The sequence below is a fragment of the Stigmatopora nigra genome, chromosome 21, assembly GCF_051989575.1.
Source record: "Stigmatopora nigra isolate UIUO_SnigA chromosome 21, RoL_Snig_1.1, whole genome shotgun sequence".
Classification (NCBI taxonomy): Eukaryota; Metazoa; Chordata; class Actinopteri; order Syngnathiformes; family Syngnathidae; genus Stigmatopora; species Stigmatopora nigra.
This window is the reverse complement of record NC_135528.1, coordinates 7091366-7111028: the sequence shown is the minus strand read 5'-3', so window position 1 is coordinate 7111028 and position 19663 is coordinate 7091366. Positions and strand designations below refer to the sequence as shown.

Below are 19663 nucleotides of genomic sequence, written 5' to 3'. Positions count from 1 at the left end.
GGAAATTAAAAAAAAAAAAACATGTATAGACCCACTTTTAAATGTTTGAATCCATTTCCAAGGTGGGCTGTTTGGCTTGCATAAGATGTGTACATTTATGAGAAATAATTTAAGATGACTAACAATTATGATAATGCAGTATGTATGTATGATTCTGGAGATGTCTTTTTCTCCCCAAACCCTCCCACCCGGCCCCCCCTTTTCGCCACTTTTGCACGCCGAAGAACGGGACTTAACGATGGCTGGCAGAGGACAGTGTGGCCAATGGGGGGCGCTGTGGTTCCCACTTTGTACTTTCTTCGCCTTTCTTCTTCTTCTCGTCGTTCTTTCGCCACCAGGAGAACTCGTGGCTGTCTGTATTTGACGTATGTGTACAAATGCACCTCTTTGAAAACAAAATGAAATCTTGACATATCGGAAATAAACGGGCACTTTTGTGTTTGTGGGGCGTTTCCGACGTTCATCTATCTACGCGCCCAACTTATTTCTATTTTTAAAAAGGTTTTTTTTGTCAAAATGTTGTATTTTTAGTGGCCCAAAAGTCTACCGTTACACCCCAAAAAAATTAATTGACGTACTGCCGTACCCAGCAGTTTTGGTTGATTGTAAAGTGACCCAAAAATGCCCCAAAATCAACAGTGACAACCAAATTAATAGTAAGTGACTAAAAAAATGCTAAAATTCTGAAGTTAAAAACCCAAAAATACCACACCAGGATGTCTACATGCTTTTTTATTGCCGAGAAGCAAAAAAACTGACATTTTTTGTTCTCTCATTCAAAAGAGAACTTCACTTATTGACTGCAATAGACTTTTAATTGGACGTCTGTCATGGTCTCGGTTAACAAAAAGAGCCTTTGGTGTTGTATATTTGACAATCATATAGTGACGGCTAATCCTGAGATGATTGACAGCAAAACAGGGCGGGGCTAAGCAAACATATGGCTAGACTGCTGGGTGACGCGGATGAAGGTGGTCCTGCGGCTTAATTCTTTCAACTTGGCGGCGCCCACGTATGTGCACGTGGATCGCACGCCGCCCAGAACGTCGCGGACGGTGTTCTCCACGTCGCCCCGGTACGGCACCTCCACCGTGCGACCTTCCGATGCCCTGAAAATGGAAAAGTTTTTGACCTCACTGTTGACTTTGATTTTTCAGGGGGAACGGAGCAGAGCGCTACCTGTACTCGGCCACGCCACCGACATATTTCTGCATGGCGGTGTCGGAACTCATCCCGTAGAAGAGTTTGAACTTCTTGCCGTTTTTTTCGATGATTTCGCCCGAGCACTGGTCGTGACCCGCCAGCATGCCGCCCATCATCACAAAATCGGCGCCCGCACCTTCAACGGACAAAAAAGTGGTAAATTTAACAGGCGCATATTTCATTGGTTCATTGTATTGCAAACTCGTGTATAAAATACTAAATTACTGCATATGCAATTGGAAGTAAAGTAATTGCTATCATGGCTTGGTTAGCTGATTAACTTATTTTAACGAATTACAATTCTATAAGGAATCATCAGAATTCTTCACGTGACTTACCAAATGCTTTGGCGACGTCTCCAGGGCAACTGCATCCGCCATCCTGAACACGTTGCCAAATAAAAAAAAAATGCAGTCAAGCTTCACCCTGTGCGGAATCGCCCTCTGCTGGTCACAACTCATAACTGATTTTTTTTTCTACTTACAGAGATGATGTGTCCCTTGAGGCCGTGTGCCGAGTCAGCACATTCGATGACGGCGCTCAGTTGCGGGTAACCCACACCCGTCTTGATCCGAGTCGTGCACACTGATCCTGAATTAGTTAGAAAAATATTTCCTTTATGATCAACCCTGACCATTGCATTGGGGCATGACCCCACCGCTAGGTGGCGCTGTTAACATACCTAAACATCAATTGATTAATTAATTTTTACGATAAAAAAAAATGTATGCCCACCTGGTCCGATGCCCACTTTGATGATGTCAGCGCCCGACAAGATGAGCTCCTCCACCATTTCGCCCGTCACCACGTTACCCGCCTGGCGTACAAATTTGACGAGTCAAAGAGGAGACTATATTCTCGAAATACCCAAACGCACTAGAGTGTAGTATTTGTGCTGTGTACCATGATGGTGTGTTTGGGGAACTTTTCCCGCACCGCCTTGACAAAGTGGACAAAGTGCTCGGAGTAACCGTTGGCGACGTCCAAGCAAATGTACTTTAAGGCGGGTACAGCCTCGACGATGGCGCAAAGTTTGTCCATATCGCCACTGCCGCTGCCCGAACTGGCGGCCACGTGCTGCAAACCAAAATAACTATATCATCAAAATAAAACACATTCACATGGTTAAAAGGGTCATAGTATATTCATATACTTCTTCATATATTTAAAGTAATAGTTGGGTTTATTCTAAAATTGTCCATCGATCGTTATCGGTCGATCTGTTGTGAGAATGCCAAAATAATTGGCATTGATACAGAGCCTGCGAGACAGACTATAGGGAATACTTAGCCCTTTGGGTCTGTGCCAATGCGCATGCGCAATCAGTGCAGCTGGGCCAGAGCAAACGTGCCTCGAGGAACTTTGACGACTGCTTTTCGTCAAATGTTTGGTATCTAAGAAAGCAAGTTAAAATGCCAAAACGCAACTTATTTAATTGCATATTTAAAGAATTAATGGTGGATCATGCTAACTTTAAAAGTATCATTCGTGGATTTCATCAAGAAAGCATCTCATCAGCTGCAGGTTTGCAAGTAATTATGAATTGTTTGTTTCTATTCATTGTTTATATGTATCTTTATTAACTTATCAATTATAATACATCGCTTGTTTGCATACTGAGCAACAGAATAGATGCAATATCTATTTGCACAAAACAAAAAAAATGTAAAGATTTTGGAAGTATGGCAAGGTTCCTGATTTTTCAGGTGCACCTTTTTTTTTTTTTTTATTCTGTCCGGACAATACAAACCATTCCTGACTAAATGCAATGCAATGGGTTTTTTTTTTTTTTTTTTTTGCATCTTTGCACGAGAATGAGACTGTTTCTAAATAATTCCCCATGACGTATTTTTCAAAAACATAATTTAAGAATGGATTTATAATTGAATTAATTTAAATTCAAAGCATTGCATTTTCATCTTTTGCACTATTTATCTTCTCATCAGGGTCGTTGTTTTCAAGGAAGAAAGTTAAATTCAAAACAAAAACAGACAATCATAAAATATCTCTGTGTATATGTATGTGCGTCCGGAAACATGCCATTTTTGCATTTGTTTACCTCTATGCACTCGGGGTGTTTGTCAGCAAAGTCCTTCCATTGGTCCAATGTGTAGTGCTTATGGATGGCCGTGAAGAGCGTGTGCTGAAACAAGACATGAACTCATTGCCTGCCATTGATGGTGGTGAACGTCCAATTCTTATAGAAGTGGGAGGACAAATATTCATTCGCTGTCACCCTCCCACTTTAAATAAAATCATTTCAATTCTCTATTTTTTTTGTATGATTTTACTTGACCAATACTTACTTTGCTTAGGGTCTGCGCCATTTGGAAGGTTCCGGTTGTGTCCATGTTGGCTGCAATGACGGGAATCCCCGAATACGTCTGTCCGGAGTTGCGGAATGTGAAAGTCCTCGTCAAGTCCACCTATTAACAAGTAAGATTTGGGTTGAGATTTTTTTTGGGATCGTATATAGTTCTAGGAATGTCCGCCTCATGTTGTAGCGTGTGCATATTGGGAATGTGCCACCTCCTATTTTTAAACGCCGCTTTTTTTCCAGTTGCCCCGCACGTCACGTTTGTCGTCGGTCATCAAGCTAGTATAGCTCAAATATTTTAATGTATATCGGAGTAGTGTATACAAATATATGTACATATAACTGTGTGTTTGTTTGGGTGCTGATTTGCAAACTATTGAACAGCGATAGGGAAGTCTTGAGGCCGATTGTTGTTGTTATTATGGTATTATTAAATTCAGTTTGTCGATACAAATAGGGTGATGGCTGCTGGCCAAAATGTACATTGCAGGAATTGGTCTGTTTGTGGCGATATTTATCGGGAAGCAATTTAGTTAGCTGGGAATTGGAGTAGTTTGAAAAACACTGTTATTATTGTTAGTAAGTCTGAAACAGATGAACAGCATTTTACTATTCATCTCCATAGCAGATGATGATTTGACTCTTACACAGTCATTTTATCTTTAAGTTAATCAAATCCTGATGATTGTGCACCAGAGTGTTTTTCACTTTTGGGGAAGGTCACCATCCCCACTAGCTTGAAAGGTCATCCACCAGCTCAAATCAAACAACAACAACAACTCCCAGCCATATGCAGCACGTTAAATTAAGTTTGCCAAGGCAACAATCTAATGGGATTTCTGGGGCGTGTCTACTTCCCGGATGCGACGGCGTTTACCTCAGAGCGGCTCTTCAGGCTGCTCCTTTTGGGCCGGAAAAGGACATCCTTGAAGTCCAGCTTGAGGTCGGCGTCCACACGAGGCATCCCGAATGATGATGATGATGTAGATGATGATGTAATTCCCTTGAAGAAGGCTACTGCAGCGGCGGCCGTCCCGTGTCCCGAAACCGAACCACCAAATCCGAGCCTGCGGACCGCCAGAGTATTTATAGCCCAGCCCTGCCCCAGCCCCCGTGGCTTTATTTGGGCCTTCAAACCCTCGTCCTCGTCCTCTTCCTCCCTTCCTTCATAACTGGCACGCACGCACACACACTTGGTGCAGTGTGTCGCTGCAGTGCTAAAGAGCACACCCCCTGTCCACTAGGAGCATTGCGAGTATACCGCGGGAAGGGGTTTACCATCAAAGTATCCATACTCAAAGGTTGTTGTGATTTTTGATGGACAAATATGAAGTTATCTGGGTTTTGTTTTTGCATCAGAGATTTTTTTGTCATTTTAGAGTCTGAGTAAAAATGGATTGGATGTCTTGGAGCTGAAAAAACATTATTAGTGTATTGTTGTGAGGGATAGGAGATCATTTTGGGGTGCTTCAGTGGCTCTACCTGTAGGTTTGAGTATTTTGGTACATTTGGGAGCGTATAGAGTAACTCCCAGTACATTTTGGATCGGTTCCTGTTGATATTAGGGAATATCCTGTTGAATTTGAAGCAATTTCTTAAGATTTTGTGTCTATAAAACAACATAGTCCGATTAAATGTAGCACATATAAACACCAAATATTACATCCCAGTTGACTTAAGCAGCTCAATCTTTTAATTTTTTTTAAAGTGAAAAAAGGTCTTCATGTAAACCCGAAGGTTTTATTATTATTTTTACATAAACAATTTTCAGGATTTTTTGTCATACCACAAAACCCTTCGATGGAATTTAACATGTCGCTCAATTGTAACTCCTGCCTTCACCCGCAGAGGGCGGTATAACTCCTTTAAATATAAGTGACCCCATGCCTTACTATTGTTATGACTAAGTGACATATTCAGAATATTACGAGTAGTATTTTATAAACTACAAATACGTGTATGAATAACTTATTCCTTTTTTTCCCTCTCAATTCACCTTTGTACCTCGTAACATGCTCCACCTTTGATAAAATTTCCATTCAGCTTCTTTTTAGCTTTAAAAAATATCTAAATGAGTGAAGTCAAAATATAAAAAAAAACAGTTTTATAGCAGTCCAAATGTTCTTGTGTCTTTTAATGAGACATCTGTTGGCATAATTGAATTCTAGACTGTTCTCAATAGATAAGAAAAAGCTGACGTATGCGTTTTTTTTTCGTACTTGCGTGCCTGGTTGAAGCGTTTCCAAAGAAAAACGCGCCTCGTTTTTTTTTCCCTGATGTGACGTGCTTTCTACAGGTTACATTTTTTTACATGATTAAACATGACAGATTCAATAAATTGCGAAATAACAACAAACCTTTATTGGGTTGCTAAATGACGCATTTTCTTTTTTAATTGGGCCACATAAATGTTAATATTGGGATTTATATGACTAAGATTCTGAAGTAGATTCAATACAAATAGTGTACTTGTTTTAATTGCCCTTCATACTGTACAAATAGTCTGATTTTAAAGAGGAAATAGTTGAATTATTTAGTGGTACAGAGTCATAGTAGTATTATATAATCTGAACTCAACCTTATCAGCCGTACTGTACACATACATGAAGCCACGTTCAGTGGACTTTAGCATTTTAACATAACCATGTATGACCCAATACTTCAAAAAAAAGTACATTTCTTAAATTACAATCAATATATCAAGTGGAGTTTTATTCAAGATGGCTGACTTTTACTCTCTTCTAGTCAATATTTGATCAAAAACATCCGTCTTGACACATTTTTGGGGGAAAAATATCCTGACATGATTAACTTTTATACCTGGTTAAAGCTGGTTAGTTTTTGGTTGATATGCGTGTAAATGTGAGTCAAGGATTCAAGGAAAACAAATTATCAATTTGACAAGAGAGTTAATTTTTAATCTTATTTTTTTGCCGCTAGAATAAAAAAATAAAAATAGGGATATTTACGCAAAAATCCTTTAAGCTCATTTTTTAATGTTTTTCTCTCAGGTTTTACTAATTAATTGTAGATTTTAATACTGCATGTAGCTTCAAATGTGTTTGTACCTGGTGGTTGTAGTTCATTTGAACTTGCTTCACTAGAATTAAAATTTAAAAACAACTTTGCTGGCATTCCATTTTTTAATTGAGGAAGAATACTAATTTATACTATAATATTAGGACTTTTGGCACCTTCAAATTGTTATTTAAAAAAAAAAATCATTAAAAACTAGTTGACAGATATTAACATAATGTAGCCTGTAGCTTATAACATAGAAAAAGTGCCCAAATAAGCATAAACAAACCAAATTAAAATGAAACAAATTGACTCTACAGTTTGTTTACGTGACACATTGTAACCTTCCTGTCAAAAACTTGTCGGTCCGCTTTGAATTTCCCCCACGTGTCCCCATTTTCTTTTCTGTCAACGCCTTAAAAACCACATCAAAATTCCAAATCAAAGCCAAGTCTCTTCATTAAAAAACAAACAATAGCTTTATTAATACTTTGTCAAAAGCAAACAATATCTTACACAGCGTACAATGCTTCAGAAAACAGAAACAAATCGCTATACTTGACAACAAAATGACTTTGTGGCAAGAAAAAACATTAAAATGTTGGAAAAACAAAGATGGCGGCGCTGCTACATTAAGGCCAAAACTCCTTCAACTAAAACAGTGTGGCTGCAGCTTCCTTGTTAAAGTGACAATGTACTTCTTAAATAGTGGACATTTAAATACAAAATTTAAAAAAAAAATTGCACGCATCTTTGTACCCTTTGTGAAAGTTACTCAGAATTTTTTTAGGCTTTGAAAGCACAAGGTGGGCCGCCATTTTGGCTCTGGAAATGTAAGTTTATTCCTTGTTGGTGTCCAATTGGTATGGAATGAAATTGGCATTCTTAAGTTTTTTTTAGGTGTTTGAAAAGAAAAAAAAGGTATAAATTATGATCCAAAAGGGCCCTTGTATAAAAACAAAGTTGCAAAATTACAAAAACTGACTTTAAGGCAAGAGATTTGGACGTTTTGAGCGTTTTTTTAAGACCAAATGCCTGAGGTTGCCCACCTTTTGCTTTTGTGTATTTTTTCCCTATCTGTAGGTAGTTTTGTTTGTGCTGTCCTTTGGCATGGAGTTATTCTTTGTAAATGGCGTGCTCGCAATCAGGTGTTAAAAAAAACGGAGTGTCAGTGAACTCAACGTAAGAGGAGTGTTAGGGCAACACGCACAAAAAATACGCTTAAGTGAGTCAGAATGTTATGAAAATTAAGTCACATGTCGTAATATTATACGATTTAATACATAATATTACGAAATTGAAGTACTTGAAGCTGACACAGCTAATACTACAATGTTAGACAATATGAATCTATTATTGCCATACTTGTATTTCCACGTAAAGCTTATTGTTTCTTTCATAAATTGCAAAAAATACTATTTAGCCATGTTGATGCCATAACATACAAGTACTAACATTATTACTTAAGTGGTTTTTGTCTTTGTGCGGCCCTAAAACTAGTGAAATTCAGATAAAAAAAATACTTAAATAATAGTTTGAGTTCACTTAAAAGTGTGGGAAATTTTTAAAAAGTCAAACCAGTGAAATCGGAATAAAACGCAGACGTCAAACATCAGCCCAATGGAATTTTTCCATGGGGAAAAAAGGCGCTAAAAGCATTCGGCGGCACAAATGCAAGAGAGTTCTGGGTAGCATAAGCGTTGTTTTTCACGTGTGTGTGAAGATTTTGTCGTAGTCGCCGCCCTCGTCCAGGTCGCGGCACATGGGGACGGCGTTGGCTAGGTTGAGGAGGCTGGCGCAGGTGGGCAGGTAGACGCGCTGGACGTGTTCCACTTCTGAGCGGCATACCGGACATGCCTAGGGGGAGGGGGTACCATTATGGTTACGTACCGCCAAAATAAAAGGGGGAGGCGGTCGGTGTAGGTTCACAATTAGCTCGGGGAGCAAAATGTGCTGGGGGGGGCGCTTTATGATGTCAGATTACACTTTAAAAACAAGCACTTTTTGTAAAAAATACTTATTATTTGATTTGCTAGGTGAAAATATAGTCAAATATAATAGTCGACCCTTTGGTTGCCTAATTCTGAAAGAATATCTATGCTTGTGAAAAATTGTATTTTAGTATAGCAGTTTATACCAAAACACTTAAAATGAATTTTGTGTAAAAACGAGATGGGTGTTTTTAAATACAAAATTGTTAATAATCATTTCTATGTGTGATGTCACTTACTGTATTAGAAGCATTTTTAAACAGGCAATTTTGCCAATGCCTAACTTTTAAACAGGCATTTTCCAATTTCTACTAATTGGCCAATTGTTTAGCGAGGATAATGGAAGGTCAGCATTAAGTGCATGCCTGTTCCCCAATGAGCACATTTTGCACCCCGAGCAGATCGTGTAGGGGGCGGAGCCTCACCTGCAGCTGGTCGGCGCACGTCTGGCAGCACACCAGGTGCCCGCAGGGACAAAAGGCGGCGTCGATCTGTTCCTCGCAGCACAGCGTACACAAGAGCGCCTCGCGTACTTTGTGAAGCCTCTCCTGCAGCGCCCGGCTCTCCCGGCAGCTACCGCAGTCGGAGCCGTCGTCGTCGTCCGAGCCGTCGCGTCGACCCGGCGAGCGCTCGCCGGCGGGGAGGGAGGCCGAATCCGAAACGCCGGCGTGGTAGAGGGCACGGCGGGCACTGTCGTAGGCTTCCTTGGAAGTGCGTCTGATGTCAAAGACGTATTTCTTGCCCAGGTTGATGTTTTCGTTGAGGAAGAGCGAGGCCAGGTGACCCTTGAAGTCGCGGCTGTACTGCATCATCACCGCGTTGGTCACTGTGTCGCACCTGGAAGGTCACGGGGGTCAAAATTGTGGCAGGGCGGGCTCGTTTTGTGTCATACATATACATATACATATTTTTGTTATTATTGCGGCTATGTCTGGTCTACATTAACTGCGCTATTCGAGGGATTACTGTATTTCCGAAATGTTTTGACCACAAATGTAATCTAGCATGATTTTAGCCAGGGTTAACTTACCGGTAGAAAGCGTGCGTTTCCGTAATAGCGCGGTAGAGGCCGCTAGCGGCGCGGTTGCTGATCAACTTGAACATAAGTACCACGCTGTCGTTGTTGTCCTTGGTAACCGTCAGGTAAACGGTCTTGCCCGACTGGGTGGCGATCTGGATGACGGGGTAGCTGACTCTGCGCAAAAACAAAAAAAATGATACAAATTCAAAATGGGCCGTATTTAAGAACGACAGCAAATCGAGTTTGGGTCGCACCGATTGATGAGGTCAAAGTCCTCCTTGCAAAAGGCGATGCCTTCGGGTCCCACGCCGATGGCCAAGCGCTGGCCGTTGGCGTCGCGGGCCCAGTGCCACTCCACGCCGTAATGTTCCAGCGAGGAGACTAGCTGCAGGGCTTGGTACTCCACCGAGGCTTGGCTCAAGCCTCGCAAGGCTTTGTGTCTGGATACGATGCTGTCGACCAAAAACAAACATGAACTCGTACAGTAGTCGAGGAAGGCGCTATTGCTTAACTCGAGTCAATATTTGTGAAAAGTGGGGATCAATATTTAAATGGTTTCCATTTTTTACTTTCCAGAGGGTCGTTTCCAGGAAATTCAAAGGATTCAAGGACGATTCAAGGAAAAGAGATCATCTTAAAAGGTATTTATTTTTTAAGGATTTGCTCATTGGCTGCAATTGATAGTGATAGACGTCCAATAGGAGGGAAAATTTGTTTTCATGGTTGAGTATTCTAGTTCAAATAATGGCTTATGGGTGGGTCACTTTGTCAATTTAGTCTTTTCCATTCAAAGGTAAAAGGATGTTGCAAAATATATTTATTAAGTTGACGGATAAAACTGAAACACTATACACTATTTTTCTGAAAATAGATTAGATTAAAATTTCTAGACTTACAGAATTTAGCCACTAGTTTCACAATTAACAAAAATCATCACCCAAACAGTAAACATAACTTCCCATTGTATCATCGGTCTTAAAATATTATATTCACATCTATACCACTAAAACAAAATAGCAAATCCTTACATTTATATCCGTAAAACTGAATACTGTAATTTTAGGCTATTTTTTTACATGTTTTTCGGGGCCAATAGAGTGACCAGATCTACTCAAACAGTGCCACAAAATGTCTGCTGAATTTAAGCTTCTTGTGCAGGCCATATTCAATCAATTGCAATAAAAAGTAGGTTTTCGTACTTGTCGACGGTGGTAGGACAGGGCTCTTCGCCACACAGTTCCGAGTACCAGTACCGGGCCGTGTTTTGGTTGTAGTCACCGAACTCGGCCTGGGCCAGCAGGGCGCTCAATTCTTCCGCCTGTTCCGAGCCCATTCGCAGATGCCCGTTGTGGAGGTCTTCTTTCACGTGGGTGAAAAAGACGTGCCTGGCGGCGACATGGCAACAAAGTTACTCAAAGTTTACTCAATTACACTCAACTGGAACACAAAGAAAACGCCAATGACTCAGTTCTTGCGTTCAATAGCTCGGTGAGAAATACAACCACAACTTCCTGGAAAAAGAGAAGGCCCAAAAAAAAAAAAAAAGAGCGCTCGTAAGTCTCACTTTTACGCGGCTTTCCGGCAATGGCGTTTTGGCTTTGTTTTGGGGGAAATCTATCAGAAGGAGGCGGCCATCCGAGGCAGAGTTGTTTTTTGTTTGGCTAGAACAACGTGACGAGAACACCCAGTTCTGGCGCGGTCAAAGAAAACAGCTAGCACTGAAAAAATAAGTCTTGGCTGGGGGGGGGGACGAGCTGACCATTGTTTGGGATTGGAGATGTAAGGAATTCTTTAGCGGCGGGAGGTAAAAAAACGCTCCGGCGGGTAATTCTGCCGTCATCACTCACATTCTGAACTGTGGTAACCTTGACTTGAAGATTTGTGCCGTTGAATTATGTAGGACACGGTAACCTTACCCATGTCAAAAACATATATATGTATATTGTTTTACATAAAGGATAGGGGTATTAAATATGTGATACACTTTGGATTCCAATTGTATATTAGTTGTTTGCAGATATTTTGCAATGGGCGATAATAACTAAATTTGCCCAAATTAAATGAAGCTTAATGGACAATAGAATAAAAACTATTTGAAATTATTCAATTTTTTTCTATATCCATAAGCCCAAAAAAATTGTTAAATGAAGCCAAATGGACAATAAAATAAACCAATTTGATTTTTTTTTAATCTATAAGCAAAAAAAGCCTAACGAACAATAAAATAAAACTTTTAAATTATTATTTTTTTAAATCCAAAAGAAAAAAAATGGTCAAATGAAGCCTAATGGACAATAACATAAAACAATTGGAAATTATTCTTTTTTTTTAATCCATAACCAAAAAACAATTGTTAAATGAAGCCTTATGAACAATAAAATAAAACTTTTATATTGTTCTTTTCTTTTGTTAAATCTATAAGAAAAAAATAGTGAAAAAACAAGAATAATAATAAGTTTTCCTGTAGTAAACACTACTGGTGTACCCAAATAGAAGCTGTTCTCCCTTTGACGATGGCGCCGGATCACGACCCAACCGGCGTAGGTGTTACAAACGGGGCTTTGATTTTGGTGTCAAACATCCCAATCGGAGCCCCTCCAGCGCACACAACAAACACTGCTCCATTGTGCCGGCCGGGGCCGGCGGGAGTCATGTGACGCAGCGCCGCCGCCGCCGCCGCTTTTGCGGCCTACCTGATGCAAAACAATGACTCGGAGAGAGAGAGAGCGGCGACGGCGGGGTGCTAGCTAGCCTGGGGTTACTATCGGACAAGTTTCCATTCAGGGTTACTACAGTTCAAGAGAAAAAAACTAGTTATTAGCACTCGTTGTCAATGCGCTGAAGCTCGTTTTTGAGAATTAATTGCTTTTAAAATTAAAAAACTAAATTGCCACAAGCAATCATCCTTTTACCTTTGTTTATCCCTTGTAGATGTCCAATCCACTTAAAGTGGGGGAAATGTGTGTCTAGCATTGTCAATGGCAGCCAATGATTACATTGAATTTAAGGAAATGTATTGTGTTTTTATTGTAAAATTGTATTTTTCACATTTACACTGCCATCTAGTGGTGCCAGTGCAGCACTAATATTGTTAAATGAAGTCAATGGCAGCCAATGAATAAGTTAAAGTGAAAAAACAGACAGTAGAGAAAATAAATAGCTACTACTTCCTAGAAATAGTCCGTTTTCAGACATTTTATGACATCGACAGTAGTAGACGCTCAATTAATTTAGTGTTGTGACCTCTATGTCATCCAAAGCTAGCCCGGGGACAAATATTTTCAGAAAAAGAAGCTTTGACAGGGCTTCCAGTCTGACTGACTGCTTTAAAGTGAAACTATGGACTCTCCCACAGATGCTCTACAAAAACAAAACTGCTTCTCATGCCGTTAGTATAAATAAATAACAACTATCCGAGCTGTAAATAGATGGAGCATAACTCCTGCAGGGCTTAGCTAGTACAAGACAGACAAACATTTTTTCTCACAAACTACTTTATGTAATTTAATGACCTAAAATATAGATATGAAATGACCCTACCCCCAAAATAACCTGTAAGTGACCCAAAAATTCTATCAAATCTTCAAAAAATGAATAAGAAATGACCCCAAATTGAAAGTAAACTAGCCAAAACAGACAAGTATCGTTTTAAATAAACATCATTTGAATTTAGGTCTTCCAGAATGAAAGGTCTTAACATGAAGTGAAATCCAACACCGCTGCTTTGAAGCAGCCAATCACGCGCCAGAGTATCCATCCCAAACAATGTGGTTTGTGCTCCAAATGCCGAGGTTACTCGCAGTCAATGAACTTTAGTAAACTCTCGTCAATCCGGCCTGACAAACTGCCGTTTCCATAGTATGCGCGTTGCCATTTTGTGCAAAAACTATGCCATTAATGACATTAAAACCAACTAGTATGCCCACTATTTTTTAAAAAATACAAACCAAGTTTGCCGGTTCCAGGCGAGTGCTCAAGATAGTTAAGATTCCGCCGTAGTTAAACTTTAGCTCAAAGCTAAACAACCCCAAAAAATCTCAAACACAAAAAGGTTAACAGATTAAATCAGATTTTTTTTTGAAGTATTTGCCAAAAGTCCATGCCCCACCGTTGCACCCGACGCATGCCAAATTCAATGAAAGGGTCCGGAAAAAAAGACAATTTAAAAAAAATAACATTGCCTGGAGCGGTAGCTTAAGTTTAACATTTGTTGGACCGTGCAAATGAATGCAAATAAGATGCTCAACTACAAAGGACACACTAAAACAAGCGTTTTATTTGGGGGAGGGCCCCCCCCCCCCCCCCCCCGAGTCTTTACTTTACTGATTCTTGAAGCCCAAAGGTTTATTTCATGCATATCAAAAAGATGGACATTGAAAAGAGGGCTGCTAGTGTACGATAAATAGTCTTAAAGTCTTTGTACCATAGTTACAAACTTATTTTTACATGTGTAAACTATAAACATTGGCTAAAATTAACTATTTTAATTCCTCTTTCAACGAAATAGAACAAATCGGAGAAAAAGCGACATCCCTAAATGACCAATGCTACTATAATAGATAAAAAATAAAAGAAAACAAGTCCAAACCAATACATAACTCGTCGTCAGCCATTAACAACAATAAATATCCAACTGGGAGGTTTAGTAGTGCAAAAACGATGACATTTTAGTGCAAAACATTCAAAACTAACATTAGCCTGAGCTATGCTAGCTTCCTAAATACTAATTAATATCCCTCTAGCCCCCAAAAATCCAATTCATTGCCTACTCCTTAACATTAGACTTTAAATTATCATCTTTCAAAGCCATTGACGGCATTAAATGTCCAATTCCCTTTTGACAGCCACTATAATAAGCAAAAAAACCAAGATTACATATAGTATAACTCTGGTGGGATAATCGCAACGTGGCAGAGGAATGGCAAATTACATAAGTAGCGTACTCAGTGCAGCATGTTATGTAATACAAACGCCATATAAGAAGTAGGAGGGGGTATAGAATCAACATGCTTGGAAGTGAGCGCCCCCTTTTTGAGCTCAGTTGCTGCACAAAAAGCTTACACATGAGCGCTTGATACAATAGCACTTAAAGGCTCCAAAACAGCAGTGTTTTTGGTACGTTAATGTTCTTAAAACACCAGTTGAACATTACCTCTGCACACGCATGATTATCCCACAGCTTTCAACGCGGGTTTTTTTTTTTTGCAGAACGTATAGGAGCGTGCGTAATGGCGAGGCGTGCCTGCATTAAGTGGGTCAGGGGTGACGGAGGCTTGAATGCGAAAAGCTCAAAAAGCTTGTGTCTTGGCAGTTATTTTAAGATGGGGTACATTGATTTTGATGACATTTTTGATGGACTAAAATACTGTTTCTTGGTTGAAACATCTATAAAAAGGCATGTATTTAAGTACTATTAAAAAATAAATAAAATGGTAAATCAACTTTAGTGTTATTAGCCCATAAACTAGGAGTGACTTGGAATTGAACCAAAATCAATAGCAAGTGACCCATACATGACCTCCCTAAAAAAATAGGAAATAACCCACAGAAACTAGCAATGCACAAAATAACTACGAAATAATTCGGTATATACCCCCCACCCCCCAAAAAAAGGAAGAGTCCTACAAAATGCTTCAAAATAAATAAGAATTGACCCATAGGAGTCATTTATATAAATCTTTTGATTCATAGATGAGTACAATAATTGATAAAAAAATATTACAAAAAAATATTTTTCGGACTAAGTCGCACCCGAGTATAAGACGCACTAGGCAAAAAAATGCAAAATTAAAAAGTAAATATATAGTTGCAACAGTTGCATATTTCGGAGGGCATTTTTTTATGTAATCAGAAACCAAGAACAAAAACATACGTCAAAATAAACTAACTATAGTCCCCAAAAATAAGTATATAAGTCGCACTGGAATATCAATCGCAGGCCCAACTGAATACTGAAAAAAAATTGTGAATCATAGTCCAGAAAATACGGTATTTTTTGTTTTCAATGACCAAAAAAAAAACATCTTTTGGGAAAGCCAGTCCTTAGCAACACTTCAAAAGCGTCAAACTAATCAGCCTTGACAAGCAGAGATCCTGACTTAGTGCTTGCCAGTCCCACTTGTAACTATAAATAGACGGATTTAGATGTAGCCCATTCATTCTATCTTACGTCTTTTATTGGGATCCCTTCATTCAAAATACTGATAAACAAAAAAAATATGTGGTTGCCTTTATCAGAGCTTGTCATGACACTAGCTGCAATGTTTTTGGGGAAAAGTAAAAAGGCAATTGGGGATAAGGATAGGTCTTACTCACATAAAAACAGCCTCTAGGGAAAGCATGTGAGGGCCACTTGGCTTCCTGCACTGTGACTTGTGTTAGATTAGCAAAGGGGTTATCAACAGATGGCTAGCGGCGCAAACCAAAATGGGGGCGTGGGGGGGTGTTACGCCATTTCGGGGTGAACAAAGTCAGCTGTGATCATGAGTTAGTTGACAGGCACAACAGGCACGCATGTAAAATGACACCCGAAGGACACTATTACATGCTAGCTTAGCTTTACCCAGCACAATATTTTGTTGTAAATGACAAGTTATGAATTCTAAAATGAAATGTTTTGTGTCAGCATTTCATAATTGGATATAGTTAAGTCAATGGCTGCCATTGATAGTGATAAACAAAACCAGAGTGCATTTAAATATGAAATGTTTTTTTTATATTACAAGTGATGTTAGCATATTAGCCTAAAGCTATCAATCAATCAAGGTTTATTACTCCAATGTTATTTGTTTATTTTTAGTATGTATCTTTTTCCCCTGGCTTTTGTTTTTAGCCAAGTAGCCTTCAAGTAACACTTGAAATCCCCCAACAACCTCGCTGACGGTTAGAATTCTGGGCCTCAGTTGCGCCGTTTCCCCGAGCGGTCACTGCAAAAATGTCAAAGCGCCGTTTTGCGGTCGTCACAAAACGACACTGCACAATGCCCACTGACTTGTGAATTGGGGGAGCTCATTGACAAAAGGTCATGCAAAGACGGGGGTGCCGGGGTAGAGAATTGCTGGCTCAATATCCTGCTGCAAAAAAAAATAACGAACTATAGTAACCCCAGAAGAGCTTAGTGATGGGGTTACTAAAGGTCATTTCCTGCAGTTTAGTTTTTTTTGTTTTGAACTCATTGGATTCTTTTACGCTCAAAAAGGCAGGCACTTATTATAGGATTAAAAAAGAGTATATTTTGAGATAGTACCTAGTTTGTTCCTGTAGAATGAGATGCGGCTCGACAAAGAACTTGACGCGAAGCCGCAACCGGCACGGCGTCACACTGTCCACTTGCTGGCAGATACGATTTCGCAGGTTCATCCACAAATTCTCTCCTTTACTGCCCGTCAACTGTAGCCCAAAGTAGTCCACCTCTATGATCCCCAATTTTCTGCAAACCTGGTTTAAAAGGGGATAAACAAAATTAAGATAGCTGTTACAAATCAACTCATTGACTCATTAACTAGAAAAAATGTTACTAAAACGAGAGCTAATATTTAATATGGCATAACTAGTCTATCTTCATAATTGAATCACTTTTGTTTAATGATGAAGCCAAATACGTGTTGTTTTGGGGGGGTTTTGTTAGGGGGGCGCGGCCCTGTGGTATCCCTCTGACGTTACGCCCCTGCTTTCGCAGGAGTAGAAGCCGGCGGGCTCCAGATTACATAACAGGAGAAAAGTCCTTCGTAGAAGACTTATTTGAATTGGATGAAAAGTTTTCTTTAGGAAAAGTAAGCTCGTTTGAAGTCCCAAATGACAAAATTGCATTGAATCCGAAAAGCAGCCACTTAAAGAGAACATCGTGCTCGACAATGAGAATGAACTCGAGTAACCTTTGCGAGTAGCCTTCCGCAAAAATGTGTATTCGCCTTCACTTTTTTTAATGCATGAGTATTTTTTTAAGAAACTATAATCGGCGTGATGTTCTTTCAAATGTTCTTCATTTAAATAGGAAATTCAACGCCATAGCACACTGTAATTTGAGATCAGATTGAGAGGAGAACAGTCTCCGATCGCTAAATAACATCAAAATATGTCTAAAATATTTAGAATTAGTATCGTTTTAGCAATTAGTTGCGTTTTTAGGTGTCGACAAATACCTTATTCAAGCAGTCTTCTCCATTCGCCTTTGCATCAACTTCCACTTCCATCACCACCGAGTCCGGACGGGTAACGTGGCAAAGCATTTTGGTTAAGGGATCTTTGGTATAGGCGCCACTCAAACGACAACTAAAACCAAATTAATAATTGTTCCGGCTTTCTCGAAGCCCCCCGACATCGATCGAGCCCCTCTTGTCACTTTCTTTTTCCTCCTTCCTTTCTTTCCTTCTCATCCGCTCGCGTCAGTAGTCTCTGTGGTCGGAACTCCGGACTATAGCGACTAAACTCCCGCCGTAAGCACCGCCCTTCTGATCGGATGGCCAATTGCGAACAGCTTTTTATAGGCACTACCGGGATTTAGGCCAATCGGAAGTGTTGTTGCACCCCGAGCGCTTGTGAAGCGTTCAATGCGCCACCGTCTGTTCGGCAGCGAAGTGTCAGTCAACTCACCTGCTCCGAATGGAAAAGACAATTTAGTCGGTTAACTTGACGAAAGGGAGCGATTTAATGGCTTGTGCATCGTTTTACGATGTTTCTTTTAAATTATAAATGGGTACATAGTCTAGAAATAGAGACGGTAATGTAAACTAGGTCATCTCTCCATCTTGGGGTGTTTTTATTTTTTTATGAAAGCCTTTATATGGTATTCACTCCATTTGAATATTATGCAAAATTCATTTTGTTTTTCTAATATTTGAAAATAAATCGTTGTAGAATTTAGTTCAATATGTTCTTTTCATTAAAGAGTAAATGTTTTACAGAAGAGGATTCTTACCTGAAAGTCAGAATTTGAACTATTTTCTCAGTCAGAATTTCTAAATTTAATATTTTTCTCAAAATTCTACTTTAAGATTAGTTATTTTTTTAAGGTCTCAAATATATGATACAAGGGCCAATTGAATTATATGTCAAGATGACCAAAAAAAAAAAGAAAGTTATTTTTTAATACTGAACTACAGTAATCAGGTAAACTCAGTTTATATCCAACCTTGTTTACCTAAGTTTTTATTGTCATAAAATGTCAACTTGGCAATCAACAGATCACATTGACCAGCCAGTTGACACCAAGCTATAAATTAAGCCAATAGTAGCAGCCAAGTTTTTGTTAATCAGCAATGGCTTCTTATTTTGTTAGATAAGATGCTACGGATGGACGACGTCGAGTGCCCTCTTGACCCCCGCTGACGCAAGAAAACATGCAACGGAGCCACACACACACGGCGGCGGCGGCCATGTCCTTAAATGGAGGTGAGTGAGCTTGCAACATCTTCATATATGCTAGTTGTTGGCCTCTTTTAAATCCCCCCCTGCAAAAAGCAGGATTCCGTCAAATCGCCGCCTCGCAACCATGTTATATAAACAGATTAGCTTTGTAGCATGCCATCACGCTAACTGGCAGCGACTACACAAATGAACGAGAGTAAAAGATTATACGCTTTAAAAAATGCCGATTATTTACTTAAAATGGGGGAAAATCAGGAAATTTTATATCTATACATCTATACTATTTATTTTAATTTGATCTTAAAACAGAAAGTCAGCACTCATGATTTACTTTTTCGGACCGGACAAAAAGATGCGGCGGGCCAGATTTGGCCCCCGGGCCGCCACTTTGACACCAGTGTTGTAAAAGATTTTTCTATCTTTTTTTTTTAGTGACCAGTTAAGGGTAAAGTTAGTCACTTGTGGCGTAGAGTGAGGTATGGCTATTGATTATTTGTATTGTCTGAGAATTTTCAATTTTTGTTCTGCAACTTGAAACAAAAAAAGGACGCAAGCAATCTTGAATTTCCTGAGATGAAACTGTCAAGATGATTAAAGGATGTGACTGAAATAAATGAGTCCTAGAGAAGAGCCTGCCCAGAAGAGTCCTCACTCAGTCCTCAGGGTCATCCTGGAAGTGACATGCCGCCATCCAACTTGGCTGATGTTTATTCCGCCAGATTCCTTCTCTTGTACACGGACGGAGGT

General features: G+C 39.6%; 2 protein-coding genes and 1 long non-coding RNA gene across 3 annotated transcripts; 1 reads left to right on the top strand and 2 right to left on the bottom strand.

The window, feature by feature from the left end:
- Positions 1-717: 717 nt before the first annotated feature.
- Positions 718-4708, bottom strand: LOC144214500 (GMP reductase 1-like). The gene is made up of 9 exons (XM_077742924.1): positions 4398-4708; positions 3510-3629; positions 3263-3346; positions 2107-2280; positions 1939-2020; positions 1688-1794; positions 1542-1584; positions 1180-1339; positions 718-1109 (listed from the first exon to the last, which is right to left on the bottom strand). Exons 1-9 carry the CDS (start codon positions 4482-4484, stop codon positions 929-931), a joined length of 1038 nt encoding a protein of 345 aa, XP_077599050.1. The 5' UTR covers positions 4485-4708; the 3' UTR covers positions 718-928.
- LOC144214501 (uncharacterized) lies at positions 2317-18940 on the top strand. Its single transcript, XR_013330239.1, has 4 exons — positions 2317-2735; positions 3519-3639; positions 10127-10191; positions 18828-18940. It is a non-coding gene; the product is annotated as an uncharacterized LOC144214501 (long non-coding RNA).
- Positions 7753-17991, bottom strand: mylipa (myosin regulatory light chain interacting protein a). Its single transcript, XM_077742923.1, has 7 exons — positions 17692-17991; positions 16797-16987; positions 10750-10935; positions 9805-10002; positions 9560-9724; positions 8955-9366; positions 7753-8395 (listed from the first exon to the last, which is right to left on the bottom strand). Exons 1-7 carry the CDS (start codon positions 17776-17778, stop codon positions 8246-8248), a joined length of 1389 nt encoding a protein of 462 aa, XP_077599049.1. The 5' UTR covers positions 17779-17991; the 3' UTR covers positions 7753-8245.
- Positions 18941-19663: the final 723 nt, after the last annotated feature.

Coding starts and splice junctions, on each gene's coding strand:
- mylipa (XM_077742923.1), bottom strand. CDS start 17,778: ATGCTTTGCCACGTTACCCGTCCGGACTCGGTGGTGATGGAAGTGGAA. Junction 16,988..17,691: donor GAGAAGACTGCTTGAATAAG/GTATTTGTCGAC, acceptor CTTTTAAACCAG/GTTTGCAGAAAATTGGGGAT. Junction 10,003..10,749: donor TGTCCTACCACCGTCGACAA/GTACGAAAACCT, acceptor TTTGGTCGACAG/CATCGTATCCAGACACAAAG.
- LOC144214500 (XM_077742924.1), bottom strand. CDS start 4,484: ATGCCTCGTGTGGACGCCGACCTCAAGCTGGACTTCAAGGATGTCCTT. Junction 2,281..3,262: donor AACACCCCGAGTGCATAGAG/GTAAACAAATGC, acceptor TTTGGTTTGCAG/CACGTGGCCGCCAGTTCGGG. Junction 1,110..1,179: donor GGTGGCGTGGCCGAGTACAG/GTAGCGCTCTGC, acceptor TTCCATTTTCAG/GGCATCGGAAGGTCGCACGG.